A 20,209-nucleotide genomic window follows, 5' to 3' on the forward strand; every position below is an offset into this window, starting at 1 on the left:
TTACATTGTAATAAATAATGACAGCGAAAATTTTTATTTCACCTTATTTTTGTTTATATTGTCATATACACTTAGAACATGCTTCATAGTTCGTTTTTGTTTAGTTTTTCCCTGTGTTGAATTTTTTTTTTATCATAATAATTGCTTTTAAAGGTTTTATTTCTGTAGATTTCTGAAATATTTATCAATTTCTGACCATAAATAAAAATTTCAAACCACAACTAACCTTCTGGTTTATTCAACTCTCACTCAGAAAGAAAAATCAACCATTAAACTGGAAAGAAATATCAATTTGACATTTGTTTTAATAATTATTGACAAAAGCTGACATGGATATTCTTATCATGAGAACATATTAAATCAACAGGAATGGGAAGTTCTTCAAGCTGTAGGTTTGACGTGTCCTAATTATGGTGGACCTTTTAATGTACTTAAATTCCATCCTACCTCTGCATTTACAAAAATTATACCTCATGTCATAGTATTTTTATTTATTTTACTCTGCGCCTACAGAAAACGGGAGTTGATGTGAGTCTTACGTGGAGTTTGTTGAGGAGGACGGTGTCGGTGGTGCTGTTTCCTCCGGGTTTCGCCGCCTTCCAGAACTGTTTCTGAGCCGAATATCTGTTCATGGGACACAGTTTGAAAAGGCAATCTGTGGAAAAAGAGACAGTGATGGAAAAGATTCATCATTTAGTTTAACTAGTCACTTTTTTTTTTTTTTTTTTTTTTTTACAGATACAAGGATCATTAATTTGCAATTCACAGACACAAAGATCAAACACCATCAACGTTAGTGCTTTGCATAGAGTCTTTTACATTTATGACACACTTAATCTTAACTGTAACTAAATGTAAATCATATGTGATCCAATGAAAAAAAGTAAACGCCTTAATTAGTCAGACTGCTCTCCCTCCAAAGCCTGAGGGGAATTCTGAAAATATGTGACCTTTCACATGACATTCCTCAAGTCCTGTTTTGTCCAATAATATCAGTAAGAGAAAGACGATAATTCTAGGTTACATATTTCCTACATAAGTCTTTATCAGTCCAGTTTTACTGAAAATATTAACAGTAGTCAGTGAATGAATCCTAACATTTGTGATGACCCCTGCTTTATAGGTCACAAAGAGACTAAAATGGTCAAATAAACATTAAAATCTACTGGTGAAGTGCAAAACTTACACGGAAGATATTAACAGTCACGGGGGATGGAGTCATTTTAGTTAAAAGGAGTGATATTTTGCTTTTTTAAATGGAATTATGCATTTTAAAACATTTCCCTGTGGTCTGCATAAACTGTAAATGCTCTGCTTGGGTCTGAATTCTTCCTTAATTCAACTCCACAGGTCCATCTTCAACCCTATTTCCGAGTAATGACACCAGAAAGGTGGTTTTGAGCGCTGGCCCTTTAAATGCACGTGAGCCACTTCAGGCCCCGCCCCCTCCAGGTTGTTGGCTGTGCTGCTCTGTCCCGTTCAACCAACAACTCAATATTTTAGGTAATCGGCTCAAAGTTTGGACATATTTTCAGTTTTTACTACAACAGCTGCTGCTGATAAACAATTATGTCGTACTCGGAGAAATGTTCATCGGAAGTCTTGACCTTATATGTGCAAATGTTATGACGTAACTAATTATATACGTAACAAATTAAGAAGGAATTGAAACAGGTTGTAGAAATCCACTCAATTTTTGCCAAAATGAATATAAAGATATCTTTGCAGCACCTGGAGGGTTAAAATTCAAACTTTATGTACTATTAGGTTCCAAATACACAAATAAATGAACCAAAGACTAATAAAAGTGGGTTTAGTGAAATATGACCCCTTTAAGGAGCTGCATGCAGACCAATATGATCTCAAGTAGGTCGGACCAGTAAAATAATAACTCCAAACTTTTCTCTATGTTTAAGAGCAAAAAAAAAAAAAAGTAAAATTTCATGACAAAAATGTTTACACCTATCTTTTAAAAAATGTGAAAAACATCAACAACCCCGAACAACATGAAATTTCTTCTGAAAAATAAGTGCAATTTGAAGAATATAATGCCCCAGTTTATTATTTACACATGTACATTTACAACTTATAGATCACAGTGGATCTGCAAATATACAAAACATTTATAAAAGGGCAGAATATTATTAAAATTGCACTTTCTCTTAAGATACTTTATGTGGTTCATATTTATTCAGGTTATTCACATTTTTGTGAAAGGGCAGTTTATACGTCAGTGGTTTCATCATGTAGTTGTGGTTGAATGCTAGAATTAGGAACAATGTATTGTTTGATTCTTGTATTAAGTTAGTGATAAATGTGTAAAAGCACTTGAGGGGTAGGATTAAATAAGTTTATACTTGTTACTAATCCTTTGCACGTAGTTGAAGATAAATTCTGTTAATTTAAATGCTTTTTTTTTTTTTATTATTTTGCTTTGTTTTGCTTTATTTTGTTTCTTTGCATGTTCGAAATAAATCAATAAATAAATGTAATTTTAGTTTTATACTAAAACAAAGAGTCAAATTTGGAGTTGTCGCTATTTATAAGTTATTGTGATAGTATTTTACTGGTCTGACCCACTTTAGATCACATTGGTCTGTATGTGGAACCTGAACTAAAATAACTATTTATATCTTCGGTGTCATTTTTGTATTTCACGAATTCATTTCACGGGCCACCCCTGATGTAAAGTATCCTTCAGGTAATGCATTAACCATGAGCAGAGCTACTGTAGTTTACCCTCAGTAGGTCCAGAGTCGCCTTCATCAGGACCGACACACACTAAATATATTCTGACAGACTCTGGTTAAAACGAGAACAAACAACATCCGTCTTCTTCCCGTTCTGTGACATATACTATATATGGTGTGGCTTATACTGGGATATACGCTAACTGGTACAGGGGACCCAGTGAGCTGTAACTGTGGTAAAAATAACCGCTCTGGCAGACTCCGACGGAAACGCGGCCAACATCGGAGCGTCCAGGGACTTGCCATCAATGGAGGGATGGATAGGCAACGAGAGACGAGTAAAGAGGACAAGAGGAGACGAGGCCAAGGACCAATGGAGGAAATGGGGCACTGGGAGAACATCTGTCTGACGGAAAAGTAAAAAACGGGGTTATGGAGATGAGAAGAAAACACTGGAGGGTTTAATGGGACTAAGGTTGTGTCTTTGACGGTGGACAGAGGACACGTTTGTAGAACAGAGACGATAAGTGATGAAATTCAACACGTAAATCAGCTATTTTTAAAGCAATAAAACCGAAAACACACTTTTATGGAGGAGTTTCACACAGACCAGGGATGCACCGAGGTTGTAAAATCGAGCACATGTCATGTATTACAGCCTGAAAAAGACTAGGATGTTGAATGATGCTGTTACGACAGATAATAAAGGACTTTTTTTTAACTCTTTCGGTGCCAGACAGTTAAGGGGCTAATAAGCCTTAAAAGTGCCACAGAATTTGGCCGTTTTTCAGTATTTCGCGTCGTTTTTATAATATTTGAAGAATCCTGCAGGAAACCGCTCGGTAACATCCGACCGATTTCTGATTAGAGTCAAAACGCACCGGACGCAGCCGATTCATTATTGATCGTAATTTGCATAATTTATAATAATAATAATAATAATAATAATAATAATAATAATAATAATCTTTATTTATATAGCACTTTTCATACATTAAAAACTGTAGCACAAAGTGCTTTACATATCAGTTTAAAAATCAGTACCGCCCCCCACCCACACCCACCCACTCACCCGCACACGCACACACACACACACACACACACACACATACATGCAAACCCACAAGCTCACACATACTTAAGAAGACTGACTGAGCACGGGTAGACCAGAACAAAAATGTACAAGTAAAAGTAAAACATCAATTTAGGAGGCGCTGTCTCAGGGAGCCATCCGCACCAGGATGCAGCTGCCGACCCCGGCGACCAGGCACCAGCAACACATCCCCGCATCCCAACTAGTGGGAGAGGGCCAACTGGGACCCCCACCCACCAGAAAGGAGCGGACCCCAGTGAGAGAAGGCGCCACAGCCCCCGGAGTCCACAGCCGCCCCCCGGCATGGAGGGCTCCCTCTGATGAAACACCGGAGAATAAGAAACATTAAAAAGATATAAAAATATTATTCGGTCGCGTGACCTCAAATTCCCGTCTGATTGGTCTCAAAAGGGGGACACAGAAAGAACGTCATCGAAATGTGAGAAAGAAATGGGGGTGGATGGTTTGTTTGTACACAAATATGGCGTGTTCTCCAAAGCCGATCTGATCGGCCCGTGGCACTTTACAGGTTGTTTTCGTAAAGCCGATTTAATCGGCCCATGGCACTGAAAGTGTTAAACCAAGTGCCTTGGATTTGTTTCTACTGTTGCACTATTTATCTTTACTCTAGTCTTTAAGTACTTTTGGTTCATTACACTGGGTTACAAAAAAATGTTTTTTGCAAGTTGTCTAGATTTTTTCCAACTGAATTAGGACCATTTTGCACCGCTAAATCCAAAAATGACATCTGTTTTTCTCGATCAGGTCAGGTTTTTTTTGCTAATTTGATTTTGAAAAATTTGATCTTCTCACAAAATTGATTACATTTTTGTGACTTTATCAGCTGATTTTTTATATAGTTCTCACCCAAAATAGGTTTTAAGAGAAAAAAAAATCATTTTCTAACAGGATTCCTGTTAGGTACAATGGTGTTCACTGCAGATGTAGCAGAATATGTCAGGCTTATTTTTGCAAGATCTTCTAGTCGAAGCCATTTCATTCACCTGTAATATTAAAAAAAACATTTATCATAAATTGGCAAAAGTAAAATCTTCAGAACTCGTTTATTGCAAGAAATATGAAAGAATTTTGTATCATATGATGTGAAAATGCCCATAAATGTAAGCAAAAATGTTAAAAAGCCAATATGTAGCATAGTTCAGAAAGTTGACCTGATTGAGCAAAATTAATGTGATTTTTGGATTCAGCACACCAAAATTATCCTAAATCAGCTCAAAAAACTTAAACAATAAATTTGTTGTGGACCAGTGCTATTATCATTACATTTCTACATGAATGCAATTTGTCGTCAAGACCATTAACAGAATTTATTTAAGTTTCTTTTAATCTTAAATATTATAGATATCTAAAATAAAATACAATAAATAAAAAATAATAAAAAAAAAAAAATCACTGTACATGATTAGTGAATGTGTTCAAGGGCGAGGTCAAGGGCATCACAGATGGACAGCCCACTACTTTTTTGATTCATGACTTTTGACCCAGACAAGTTTAAGACAAATATTACACATAATTGTAAAGGTCTAAATGCCATCTTAAACATATTCAAAGGGCCAAATTTAGTTTCAAATATTTTTAAATGAAAAATATCAAAAACTACTGCGTCACGGATGGACAAAAAATTAACGTCTGTTTATTGCAAGAATTACAAAGTTCTCAAAAGTGAAGTTCCTATGACATTTTCATCCTAAAATGTATTCAAGGTATACCTTAAACCCTGTATTTTACAACCTAATAATTGGTTAGAAGAAAAAAATATTTTATCATACCGAAACAGCAAGAATTTTGACAAATGGTAGGATCACGGATGGACAGTAAAAGTAAATATCAAATTAAATATTTTTTATTTCAATTATCAATATCATATACGTTTTTGTTTTTTTACAATATTTACAACATACAAATATTAACATTATATTCAAATGAATTTTGCATAGATATATGCATTTATTAATTTTAAACACTGTGTTTAGAATATGACATAAATAATACAATAGTGAAATATAAACGTATTTCGAATAAATATAGTTTATTTATGAGAGTTTATAAAATGAACCCAGAATGACGGCACAAACTTTGTCACTTTCCAAACATTCACACCCAAAAAACTCCTGGAATTTTTTTTTTCACAAATTATTTCTCATTTCAAAAACATAAGTAATTATCTACCCAAAAATATAAGTTTGGTGTAGATTATTGTAATTTAATTTTTTTGACCAGATGTTAACCTTCCCTTGACTTCACCCTAAAGTTAATATCTGATCTGGCTGGTTTTCACTTGGTCACCTTTGTGGGAATGGTGACCAAGTGAAAACGAGCCAGATTGCGACAACGTAAAATTCTCCAGTGCACCGGGGTCGTTTTAAAGAATGAGTATCGTCGGTGGATGGAGGTAAAGGCGACATTTGGGTTCAGCACTCACAAAGAGACAGTGAAATTGCTGCTGTGTGGAATTTCCATTCCCACAATGCACTTTGCAACAAAATTTCCAAAAAGGTCTGAGTGACTTTTAGGTTTGTTTTGTAAACAAGCGGACTGTGTTTATGATGGAGTCATCTTCCAAGTTGTTCACTGTGAAGGAAGTGATTAAGGTACACAAGCACAGAAAGACTAATGGATTGGTGATAATTAGGCTATCACTGGGGTTTTACAAATTTGAAAAAAAAATTTGTGATGAAATTCATACGCTGCTTTAACAATATTTGTCAAACTAATCCCAATTCGACTCTTTTGCGGACAATTTCAGCCCTAGTATTCTCCTGTGAAATCATTCTCCTCCTCATATATAAGTATTTGTCCAAGCATGTTGAATGTTTTCCATGTGAATCACTTAATCAGACCTTTTCTATTTAGGTCGTCCCTTACTATCCACTCCTGCCTCTGGCTGGAAGTCGACACGTCAGCCTTTAGAATTGACCATTTCCTCCTGTACAATGTAAAGAAAACACAAAAACCTGAAAAGACAGAGCTAGCCATTACCCTCCGACGAGTTAGCAATACTCTGGAAGGGTTGCAAGAGATTTGTTTTCATCTTGTACGAGATACAGTGTTTATTTCATCACTTCATTTTGTTTCTGTTTTTCTGTTTTAACTTGTTTTATTTGATTTGATTTTAATGTTTTCAATGCTTTTATTAATTTGTATTGTGCTTTTATTCTTCTGTACAGCACTTCGGTCCACTGTGGTTGTTTTAAAGTGCTTTATAAATAAAGTTGGATTGGATTAGTGTATCCTAAGATTATATTTTACAGGTGTAGACCTTGGCACCACTTGGGATTCGTGTAATTTTTTTTTCCTTTTTTTTGTTGTGGTTGAATTAATATATTAAGCTATTCCAACACGGTGGTGCAGTGGATAGCACTGGTGGGTTTGATTCCAGCACCAGCTGATGGGGATGGGAGTTTGCATGTTCTCCCTGTGTCTGCGTGGGTTCTCTCCAGGTACTCTGGCTTCCTCCCACCATCCAAAGACATGACGGTTAATTGGTTAATCTAAATTGCCCATAGGTGTGAATATGAGAGTTATTGTTTGTCTCTATATGTCAGCCCTGTGATAGCTGGGATAGGCTCCAGCGACCCCCGTGACCTTAGTGAGGATAAAGCGTGTTCAGATAATGAACGAATGAAGCTATTGCATGAGAAACAAGCTCATGTGCATTGATGAGGAAATGGATCAAGGAGATTTTTTTTTTCCCCTATCAGCATAATATCAATGTTCCTTGTCTTGCAGATGATCATAAAAACAACTACAAATGTTCACCAAAAAGTATGACGAAGAATTCTACGACCTTTTGAAGACATTTCCTTACAAGGAATATTCAAATGTGCCGTATATTCCTGAAAATATTACAAATATTCCAGTCGTGACAACAGTTATTTAATATGCGTCTAAATGGAGCTGCAAAAATCCCGGAGCCGAGTGATGATTTGTGCACAGAGATCTGGATAATCCTCATCATGCACACTGTCACGCCATCAGAGGGGGAAGTAATTACTAATATGGCAATCAGCGTGTAATGAACCTGTACATGATCGCAGACGCACAGCAGTTAGCGTTTCATTCACTGTATCACCACCGTCTGCATGAGGTAAGACTTAAACTGCGCTAAAGCCTCCTTCCTGACATGCAGACTTTTAAAATAGCTTAACTGAGCTATTAATACCCAGCGGGGTTGTTGGGATTTAGCCCCGACAGACTTTGCTTCAGGTTAACGCAGGCAGGAGTTAAACAGTAACTGTGATTCTGTGCATCGTGTCACCACGGTAACTGTAAAATTGTAATACTGTGTTATGCATGCACGTAGGTTAATAGCGTCAGTGCCTCCTAATAAACTAATATGCTAATGCTAGGTATTGTTCCCTAATGGAGTAATAAAATGGCTTAACCTTTAACCTTTAACTGACAATTCGAGAGGACGACACTGTCATTAGTCTAAACAACCAGCTGTACTTCCAACTGAATTTATATCCTCTTTTTTTTTTTTTTTTTTTTTTTTTAATATATATTTTTATTTAAAAGTATGGCACAACAAAGACAAACTCAACAATTCAGGAAGTACAAATCTGACAGGAAAATGTAATAGTCACTGTCCTGTCAAATAAATAACACAACAACAACAACAAAAAAACCTGAATTCAGAGCCACACTTAGCATTTTTCTTTTTTTTTAACAAGGTGTACAAGAACCAAACCCACAATGAAAATAAGAAAAAGAATAAATTAAAAAAAAAAAAATAAATACCCTGAAAACCTAAAGTGAAATCACATATGTACAGGAAAGAAAATTCTGTAGTAAAATGGATATGTGTTCATTTATTTATTCATTTTCTGAGCCTGCAGTTGGGATAGGCTCCATGCAAAGAATACATACAGGGTGGGGAAGAAAAATTTACAATGAACATTTAGTTGTTTTTTTCTCAGCAGGCACGACGTCAATTGTTTTGAAACCAAACATATATTGATGTCATAATCATACCTAACACTATTATCCATACCTTTTCAGAAACTTTTGCCCATATGAGTAATCAGGAAAGCAAACGTCAAAGAGTGTGTGATTTGCTGAATGCACTCGTCACACCAAAGGAGATTTCAAAAATAGTTGGAGTGTCCATAAAGACTGTTTATAATGGAAAGAAGAGAATGACTATGAGCAAAACTATTAGGAGAAAGTCTGGAAGATACTATTAAAGAAGAATGGGAGAAGTTGTCACCCGAATATTTGAGGAACACTTGCGCACGTTTCAGGAAGCGTGTGAAGGAAGTTACTGAGAAAGAAGGAGGACACATAGAATAAAAACATTTTCTATTATGTCAGTTTTCTTGTGGCAAATAAATTCTCATGACTTTCAAAAAAAAAAAAAAAAAAAGGGTGGGGGGGGGGGGGTCCATTAATCCCAAGAAAAGGAAGGAAGTGATTCAAAGAAAGTTACGAAGGGCTGCCATTTATTATAGAACTTAGAAGGGACGGCTTTCAAAGAATACCCAATCTTTTCCATTTTTAAGAAAGACATCGTGTTACCACGGTAACTGTAAAATTGTAATACTGTGTTATGCATGCACGTAGGTTAATAGTGTTAGTACCTCCTAATAAACTAATATGCTAATGCTAGGTATTGTTCCCTTATGGAGTAATAAAGTGGCTTAACCTTCAACCTTTAACTGACAATTGGAGAGGACGACACTGTCATTAGTCTAAACAACCAGCTGTACTTCCAACTGAATTGATATCCTCATTTATCATCCAATCTACTTTTCATAGCTAACACACAGATTACTGCATAAATAAATAATTAGAAGCGCAATCCAAACTTGTTTAATCCACTTATGTTCGTTTTTAAAAAGGTACTGAGTAAGTGTAAATACCGTGAGCATTGCATTATGGGTGTTATTATTAATGTTGTGAGTCTAGTACATGCATTTAAATCCATTTAACATGATTTTAAAGTGAAATTTTCTGTCTTTGCTTCAAACTGTGACTTTATTGATTTATAAAATCATCTTTTTAAAAAAATCGACAAACATCGCACGCATAATAGCTTTTACATCCCTCCTTGCAAGACGACGTATCTTATTTTTGTGGAAGTCTCCTAAACCCCCGTTTATTTCATGTTGGCTTAGAGATGTTATGTTTTTTCTTAAATTAGAAAAGATTAGACTCTCACTACAAGGCTCCTCAACTAAGTTCTTTAATAAATGGCAATCTTTTTTAGATTACTTTCAGTCTTTACAAACGTTGCCTTCAGATTGATCTTTCACACCTCCACCCTACTCTGTTTTATTATTGTTTAGGTATTGTTGGTTTTTTTTGTTGTAATTTGTTCTGTCTACTAATTATTGTCACATTTGATACATCTACGTAGGTAATGTCTAATATTTAAAAGTAAACACAGGTATCTACAAGCTATGATTTTTTTTTTTTTTTTTTTATTTCCATTAGCTCAATTAATATTCTTGTACACCACAGATTTGATACTGCTTGTACTTATTTGATTTTCTACTGCTCAGAGACTGTTGTGATGTTCTTGTTTCTGCTGTTGCCCCTTCTCGGAGGGCCTTGGGGTTGGATTGGGAATGGGGAAAAATGATATAAAAAGGCAATGTATAATGAATGCATTATATTTATGATCCTTTGTATGCTCTGTTACATTGCTCATAAAAAGATAAAAAAAAAAAAAAAAAAAAAAAAAAAAAAAACAAACCATCGCACGCGTAAATGGTGGAATAATTTAAATACAATAAAACAAACTATTTGTGCCTCGCCATTAATATTTTTCTCTGACGTTAAGTTCTGGGACTTAAGTTCTCTACAAAAAAAATCAGTTTGAGTTCTGATAAAAACATAAATGTCACTTCAAACTGTTGTAGTGAAAGAATAATAAATACATGTAAAAAAGCAAAGCGCTGAAATAATTACTTCCGCCAAGGAGGTTATGTTTTTGCCGGCGTTGGTTTATCTGTCTGTCCGTCTGTCCGTGTGCAAGATAACTCAAAAAGTTATGGACGGATTTGGATGAAAACTTCAGGAAATGTTGATACTGGCACAGGGAACAAATGACTAAAATTTGGTGGTGATCGCGGGGGGGGGGGGCTTTTCTAGTTTATAATTGTTTTAGATTTTTATATATACTTTATTTAACCAGGTCAAATCTTCATTATCATTAAAATCTCTTTTCCAAATTCAGAATACAATAGAATACAATAATCTGAAAAAAAAACTAAATAAAGCCTAAAGATGAAAGAAAAATGATAGTTATTATAATATAGAAATATACTGCAATAGCTAATTATTGGAACAATGCTTGATCAGCCTTACAGTGTAATAATCTACATGCAACAGAAGTATTTGGTTTGCCCACTCTAACCTGCAGGAGTTTGAACATAATGTGTTTTCTGCTATTGATCAAAAAAATGTACCATCTTACTACAGCAACTCAGACAACCAGACTTAGTGAGAACAGAGATTTTTAAAAATATTTTGAATTCGTGATGAAACTTTGGGACAAATGAGAATGTGACAATTTATCAGACTATTGTGGGAAATAACCTTACTATACACTTAATTCACATTCAGACGTGTCTTTCTTCTGTGTTTAAACAGGAAGGACACAGAATACGATGCTGCTGTTGTGATTAATGTGCATGATGCGTTCAATGCCACCTCGAACAGCGCAGAGCTACAGCCACATGGTGTCAAACCACACCTTTGCATGTGATTTGTGTAGCTCAGTTACAACACAGACAAGAGAATTTGCATCTTTGTACCCTTGAATAGGAGAGCAACACCTTGTTTAAATCCATAAATCGCCGTTTCCATCTGTTAACACGCTGAGAACGACGGCCCAGCCCGACGACACGCAACTTTACAGCACCTTTAGTCGATCGGTCAATGTTGTTTAACCATCTTTTATGAATTTACAGCCGAAACTAGGTTGTAAAAAGGAAGAAAGCAAGTTGTTATTTTTATTTAAAGCAGCGTAAGTTTGGACAAAAGCTTGTAAATGAGGAATAGAATGAGGAGAATATTAGGGCTGAAATTATACACAAAAGAGTCAAATTGGGATTAGTTTGACAAATATTGTTAAAGCAGCATATGACTTTTTTCACAAATTTTTTTTTTTTTTTTTCAAATGTGTCAAATCCTAGTGATATCCCAATTATCACTAATCCATCAGTCTTTCTGTGATTACTCACCTGAATCTCTTCCCTCACAATGAACAATTTTGAAGTGTACTCCACCATAAACACAATCCATTTGTTTGCAGACAGGGCTGGTAAATCACTCGGGCATTTTTGGAAATTTGTCGCGACTTGCTTTGTTGGAAGCGGATTATTTATGGTGGAGTACACTTCGAAATTTTTCACCATGAGGGAAGAGATTCAGGTGCGTAAGTCATACACAGCTTTAAGTGATTTCAATCGTCTTTCCTCCAACCAGCAGCAATATTTGCACTTATTATTCTTGCTGCATCTACTTCTTACCGTGTTTGTTTATCCATTATATTATGTGTGTCAGTCCTTCCAAGTATTTGTTCGTACATGTTTCTCTGCTATACAGCTGCACAATATATCGTTTGAGCATTGTCATCGCAATGTACGTGTGCACAATAGTCACATCGCAGGTCCTGCAATGTAGGAGGCAAATGAACTCAATGTGCTCTAATCTGATTTCAAGAATCTCTGACACACACTGTGCGCAGCGATCCACCAGTCACAACTGTTCTTAATCAGTTTGGAGTGAGTCGCTGGTAACAACATTGAAAAATGAGCAACGAACAAGAGAAAATCACCGTAAATGAAGACTTGGTGCCAAAAAGAAAAGCAACATCAGTTATCTGGAATTATTTCGGCTACAAGAAGGATGATACTGAAACACGTGTTCTGTGTTGACAGTGCCTTGCACCTGTTGCCACAATAAGAGCTAACACAACTAATTAGACCATTTACATCGACAGCACACTGAGTATTTTTTCATATCGCAATATATATCACAGGGTTTAAAAAAAAAAAAAAAAAAAAATTGCAATGTCAGCTTTTTCCAATATCATGCAGCCCTGCTGTTATATCACAATTGTTAGAGCCTCAAATGTTTATGTTTATGTTTATGCATTTGGCAGATGCTTTTTTCCAAAGCGACTTACAGGGGAAAACCAATCACATCACTCAATCAATCAAATTTTATTTATATAGCGCCAGATCATAACAAAAAAAGTTATCTCATGACACTTTATATACAGAGTTGGTCAAAACCAGACTCTAAGCCAATTTACAGAAACCCAACAGAATCCTCCAGGAGCAAACACAAATACTTGTATCATATTTTTTTATGTACCAACAGTTTTCTTTTTTGTTGCATGTTTGTTATTAGTCTGTTAAAATGGATGTCACCAGCTTTCTGCAAAACAGAAGTACTGTGTAGTCTGCAAATGTAAGTCAAACTCAGCTTTATTGTCAGTTTTGCCATATGTACTGCACATATAGAAGACTGAACTCACAAAACTCACAGTGCAACAATGAACATAGTGGAAAAAATATCATATAAAAAAAACAGAATAAAATATAACTATTCAGATAAAATGTAACTATAACTATATAAGCTTGAAAAGTAATTGCCGATACTGTTAATTAACCACATTTCTGAGCCAGAATTAAAAATACTGCATAGACTAGAGTTAAACAGCTAAGCCAATCAAGCTTTTGCCGTACATAATCGCTATTTGCCACTATTTTAAAAGATGAGTTTTCAAGATGATGCTTTCACACCCTTAAGGGTCAACTATAAATGAATACAGGAGCATAAACGGCGCTGTTCAATCATCACGTTTGCCTGTTGGTCTGCCATGTCTCACAGCGTTTTCTCAGTTCTGGGAAACATCCATGACTAATAATCTCACCTCTGATGATCAACTATCGGCCATTCCTGCTGTGAACTCAGGAATGCATCAGTTATAATCGCCGCAAACGGCTGCACCGTGTCACAGTGAGCAACGAGAAATAGGAGCTGATGTAAAACAACTTCTATTACAGACACACATACTGATTTACTGAAAGACACTGGTTCACCATCAACAAACGAACTTGTCAGAGGGGACGCGCAACAATAATTCTGCAAAGGACAACACCAGGGATAATCAGAAGCACAATACTTTATTAAACCCTGGGGAAATTAAGTAAGTGAGTAAGTAAATTTTATTTATAGAGCACTTTTCACAGACAGAGTCACAAAGTGCTTTATCAAATCAAAATCAAATAAAATTTACAGAAACCCAACAGAATCCTCCAGGAGTAACCACTTGTGACTGGTGACAGTGGTGAGGAAAAACTTCCCTTTAACAGGCAGAAACCTCAAGCAGACCCAGACTCCTGAAGGATGGCCATCTGCTTATTAAATTATTGTGTATTACAGTTGCTCCATGCAAGTATAATTAAAGAAATAGGAAAAATATAGATATATATATAGGGTGGGGAAGCAAAATTTACAATGAATATTTAGTTGTTTTTTCTCAGCAGGCACGACGTCAATTGTTTTGAAACCAAACATATATTGATGTCATAATCATACCTAACACTATTATCCATACCTTTTCAAAAACTTTTGCCCGTATGAGTAATCAGGAAAGCAAACGTCAAAGAGTGTGTGATTTGCTGAATGCACTCGTCACACCAAAGGAGATTTCAAAAATAGTTGGAGTGTCCATAAAGACTGTTTATAATGTAAAGAAGAGAATGACTATGAGCAAAACTATTACGAGAAAGTCTGGAAGATACTATTAAAGAAGAATGGGAGAAGTTGTCGCCCGAATATTTGAGGAACACTTGCGCAAGTTTCAGGAAGCGTGTGAAGGCAGTTATTGAGAAAGAAGGAGGACACATAGAATAAAAACGTTTTCTATTAAGTAAATTTTCTTGTGGCAAATAAATTCTCATGACTTTCAATAAACTAATTGGTCATACACTGTCTTTCAATCCCTGCCTCAAAATATTGTAAATTTTGCTTCCCCACCCTGTAGCTGTAAATGGTATGGTATGGTATGGTATGGTATGGTATGGTATGGTATGGTATGGTATGGAATTGAATTGAAAAATCTTTAATGTCCCCAAAGGGCAATTTGATTTGCAACAGAAGTGTACATATCTCACATACCACCAAAACAATCAATCTCACATAGTACAATAAATACAATAAATTCAATAAATACAGTAAATAAATGAATAAGTCATCATAGTTAATGGTGCATTGTTCCCAACAGGCTCGTCTACAAGCTATTTAAAAACTTAACGGCAGATGAGTATGGTATGGTATGGTATGGTATGGTATCGTATGGTACTGTTTTCTTTGTACAGGGACAGTGCACAACAATACGTTGACCCAGACAGAGTCAGAGGAAAGATGCTTAGTGCCAGGTTATAGCATGAGTGCTAATTTACACCTGTAGTCCCTGGACAGTTTGATGGTTAAAAATAAATGAATAAACAAATAAATGTTGCCAGAGTTACATACTGTAACAACTGGAGGTACAGGGGTGTGTTTCATAAGTGATGTAACAACCGCAACGGCTGTGAAAACACAAGTAAAACAACTTTGAACGTCCAACTCCCACCTTCTATGCCTCTCTTTCACTGCGGAGTTTATACGAAATTTTCACACCTTCTAACTTATACCCACTGGGCCCCCTGCAAATGCTGGGCCATATGAATTTGTCATGTTTACCCCCTCTTTACGGTGCCCCAGGCCACATCAATCCAACAGTTACTCTAACATCATGGGTTTAAGACATTACATGCAATTCTTATCATTCGGAGCCACAGTCATCCCTAATGTGTACAATCTTGATTTGACAGTGGCCATGTCTTTGTCAGGCGTGCTAACATTTGAAATCCAGAGCAGGTTAGGATCTCTGTTGGCAAACTGTTCCAGCAACAGAAGAAAAGGCCGATTTAGTGAGACATACATTTAGGGACACTGCACTGTCCTCTGGAGGACGAGCATGTGACTCCAGTAGGTTTTTCTGAGGTCAACGAGACAAAACCTCTCAGGGGAGGAGAAGCGCCATGAATAATTTTAAAGAGTAAAACAGAGATTAGCATAAATCAAATGGTTATCAAAATTCAGAAAGTCTTATTTAGCAAATATATATATATATAAATACACATACACCAAATATATGTTAAACACTCTATTAAACACAGTTAGAACAGCAACTTGTACAAAATGTGCAAATTGAATGCTAATTATAGGAAATGTAGATAAATAAGCGTGCGATAATATAGGCTGATAATAACAGTTTATCTACCGTATGTTTGTTTGTTTATTTATCTAAAATATTTGCAATAAAATCAAACAAAAATTCCTTTTAACCAAAAATCTAAAAATACAACTGCCTTCACCACTCTTCTAGCTCGTACACTAATACTACTTAAATGGAAAGATAAACAACCTCCAACATTTAAATCTTGGTTTCTGGATCTTTTACATCATTTAACATTGGAAAAAATTAGATATTCTATAAGAGGATGTGCCAAAAAGTTCTTCAGTACCTGGCAACCTGTTCTGAATCACATAAAAGAGGTAGATCCCTCACTTATTCCAGAGGAGTCTTATTAATACAAGTCTGTGACTAATATCTGTGTTCCTTATTTATTGATTGATTGATTGTCAACGATCATCTTTTTATGGTGCAACAGGGTGGGAATGTTCATGGGTTTGGGTATAAAAAAAAAAAACAATGACTGTATTATACTTTTCTGGATGACTCAATATGTAATAAAAACACTTTGAAAAAAAAAAAAAAAAAAAAAAAAAAAATCAAACAACAAAACAATTCTATAAAAAAATCAGGAACAAAATTCTACCCAAAATTCTTGGCATGTACTTTGCTACCATCTCCACCTTCGGCCACCATTGAATTTGTTGCCTATTTATATGTCACATTTATAATTAAACTCAAAGTAATCAGTGATTGAAATTTGCCGACAGGCAGAGCATATTTAGCTAAAGCAGATCAAAATGTATTTTGTGAGTCCTGGTATAAAGAATAACCTTGTGTAAACCATATGCAGTGTTTATTTGCTGGTCCTGCATCTATAAATGAAGGTTTCTCTCTGACAGAATGTCACCTAGAATTATAGTAAACATCAGGCGACAACCATGACGACAACCTGCCATTATGACTCAACATGTGATGGAAGGCTCCAGCCTGACAGCATCAACATGCACACAATTAGCCGGCAGCTGCATGGCTGAAAACACAATGCCTTCTGTTCTTTGGACTTAAATATAGGTCCGGTGAAGTTGTGTTGTTGACTGGTTAAAGCTTTCACTCATTTCTGATATGTAATGACTGCACTTTATTTGGACCAATGAGCAGCAGCGGGAGGCAACCCAACGATAAAACAGCAAGCAGTAGGTTTACAGTCAAACCAATATTCCACTGTGCATTTATTGCTTTATTTGACAGAAATATTGTTCATTAAAGTGGTTCTGTGTAGAACTGATAGTCCAAACTCTGACCAGGACTGAGAAAACCACCAACAAATCAACCTACGTATCCACAGACTGGATCGCTGACTGAATAAAGTATAAAACTCATCGTTTTCACATATCTGTATCATTGAATCATCAAGTTTTCTTCTTCAAACTAAAATTCATAGATGCATAGATTTTGACAGTTGATCAAAATAACACCTATTATGTTGACGTGCTGTCTCAGCTGATAGTTTACATTACAGCTCTGTTAGCTTAGCTCTGTTTTTAGACAGAAAACAGCCACAGTAAAACCACAAATCACCTGTTTTCTGTACAGTTTGTGTTGTCAGTAGCTGAACTAAAGATCTGTTTGGAATCCAACAAACAAGGTCAGACCTGTCACAGTTTCGTCTGAACCGTGGATCAACCAATGGCAACTTAGCAAAGATAATAACATCCCATAACAACTTCATACCTTCCTATGCCTTAGAATCAAACTAACGCTGACATTCCAGCATCAAACTCCATTCTTTTCATTTACAGCTGAGTCCAGTGGAGAAAACAATGACCATTTTTATCACTTCTTTTCTTTGACTATGTACGTTGTTTCTTAATGGTTCTCATCCCGTATGGTCACTTTCTGGTGTTTTGGTCAAAGACCCCATGGTGTTCGTTTCCTATCCATGGAACACCGGCAGACTGTATTTAATTACAACACAAATCACAATAGTAGTGAATTTTCCAATGTTTGACAGTAGAACCACTACATACTGTCCCTTTAAACAAACAAACAAAAAAAACAAGTATTTTTAATTCATATGTTATCATCAGGTCAAGGTCAGGTAAAAATGGGGTGTAGCAAAAATGCAGCCTTGTAAGAATGAATGGTACTGTCAAATTTGTACAGCCTGATTGAATAAACCATTTCTTTGATGAAAAATTTTGTGCGTATGTCTCCCAGAACGTGTGCAATAAGAACAAAAACTAGAACTGGAAATATAATCCATCAATTAAAAGTGAAAAGCTCATGAATTTCATTGTGCCTTTTTAAAGTTACTTAGGCTACGTTCAGACAGCAGGTCTTAATGCACATTTCGGATTTTTTGGTGAAATCCGATTTTTTTGTGTACTCATTCATATTCCACATTAAATGCGACTTCTATCAGTTTTGAGTATGAACAAAATGCGACCCTGAAGTGACCCACATGTGCTAAAGAGGTCCTGACGTAATACGTGACCATGCAGGCACGCACTGTGTTTATGGAAGTAAATGTTTTTCCCACTGCTCCTCCTCCTGGGACGCAGAATAGTGACATTTGCCGGATTTCAAAGATATAAAGGTTGGATAAGTGCGACCTGGCCGTTCAGACTGAAGTCGCGTTGCAAAATATCAGATACGTAACGGATTTGGGAGCACATTTGAAAGTGGGCTGGGTCGGATTTGAAAAAATTTGATTTGTGCTGTTCAAAATGTCTTTAACAGATCAGATACAGGTCACATATGGGCAAAAAAAAAAAAAAAAAATCAGATTTGGGCCACATTTGGCTGCAGTCTGAACGTAGCCTTAGTGTACATACAGGGTGAGGAAGCAAAATTTACAATGAGCATTTAGTTGTTTTTTCTCAGCAGGCACTGCGTCAATTGTTTTGAAACCAAACATATATTGATGTCATAATCATACCTAACACTATTATCCATACCTTTTCAGAAACTTTTGCCCATATGAGTAATCAGGAAAGCAAACGTCAAAGAGTGTGTGATTTGCTGAATGCACTCGTCACACCAAAGGAGATTTCAAAAATAGTTGGAGTGTCCATAAAGACTGTTTATAATGTGAAGAAGAGAATGACTATGAGCAAAACTATTACGAGAAAGTCTGGAAGTGGAGGAAGCAACAAAAAAACGTACCAAACCTTTTGTTAAAGCTCTCAAATCCAAAATCCTAAAGGATCCAACCAAATCCATGAGAAAATTGAACTTGAGGTAGACAACAAGACCGTTAGAAAAGCAGTAAAATATGATTTGAAGATTTAAATTCTCATGACTTTCAATAAACTAATTGGTCATACACTGTCTTTCAATCCCTGCCTCAAAATATTGTAAATTTTGCTTCCCCACCCTGTACGAGGGCTGTTCAATAAGTTCATAGCCTCACCCAGAAATACTGGTTGTTATAATACAGGATGTTACATTCTTTCGTGATGGGATAGTGATGCTTGAACATCGATGGACCAAGTGCATTGCTGTAAATGGAGATTATGTTGAAAAAGTTAAATATCAATTATCAGTCTGTGTTGTTCTGTTCTGGGTGTGGCCATGAACTCATTGAACAGCCCTCGTAAATGGACTTATTTCAATCCAATTCCCTTCCTTGTTTCCTACTCCCAACACAATGGAGTAAAAGGCCAACTTCTAAATACTATGTGATGCTGCAGATGTTATAAACCACTCCCTTTTGTTGAAGAGTGTGGCTTTGAGGCCTTACCTCTGAATTTCTTGGGTGGGTTGTTGAGGTCGCCTGTGTCCGGTTGCACCACACATCGGTCATCCACAAGCCTGAGGACACAGATAATCATCAGTCACACACCAACGAACAGAAACAACAAACCTTATGCTTTTATTAGCAACCGTAGGAGAGAAGCTTCAATGTCAATCAACTGAAAATAGTTCAGAAATAGCCACCGGATCTGTCCAAACCTCTGATACCTGCTGAAATACTGGAGCTCCACCAAAAAACACTGCCCAAACCTGACTGTGTAAATATACAGAGCAAACGTTGGTGGTTTCCTGCATTCCTCCCTGAATTTAATACTTGAATGAGCATCAAAGCTGTTTGTTGACCAGGCAGAAGTTGAAGATTTAGACGTCTAGACCACAGGTGTCAAACATACGGCTCGTGGGCCAAAACCGGCCCGCCAAAGAGTCCGATCCGGCCACTGCAAT

The 20,209-nt window shown here is 36.2% G+C and overlaps 1 protein-coding gene across 13 annotated transcripts in view; it reads right to left on the reverse strand.

Annotated features, from left to right (window-relative positions):
- Positions 1-20,209, reverse strand: part of itpr1b (inositol 1,4,5-trisphosphate receptor, type 1b) — a 223,256-nt gene that overhangs the window by 182,606 nt on the left and 20,441 nt on the right. For all 13 annotated transcript variants that reach the window (XM_030135516.1, XM_030135523.1, XM_030135522.1 and 10 more), the window contains 2 exons: positions 19,752-19,822; positions 540-655 (listed from right to left, as the gene is read on the reverse strand). In XM_030135516.1, coding sequence (XP_029991376.1) covers positions 540-655; positions 19,752-19,822 — 187 coding nt within the window. The remainder of the gene's footprint in view (positions 1-539; positions 656-19,751; positions 19,823-20,209) is intronic.

Source organism: Sphaeramia orbicularis, chromosome 5, assembly GCF_902148855.1.
Source record: "Sphaeramia orbicularis chromosome 5, fSphaOr1.1, whole genome shotgun sequence".
NCBI classification, from domain to species: Eukaryota; Metazoa; Chordata; class Actinopteri; order Kurtiformes; family Apogonidae; genus Sphaeramia; species Sphaeramia orbicularis.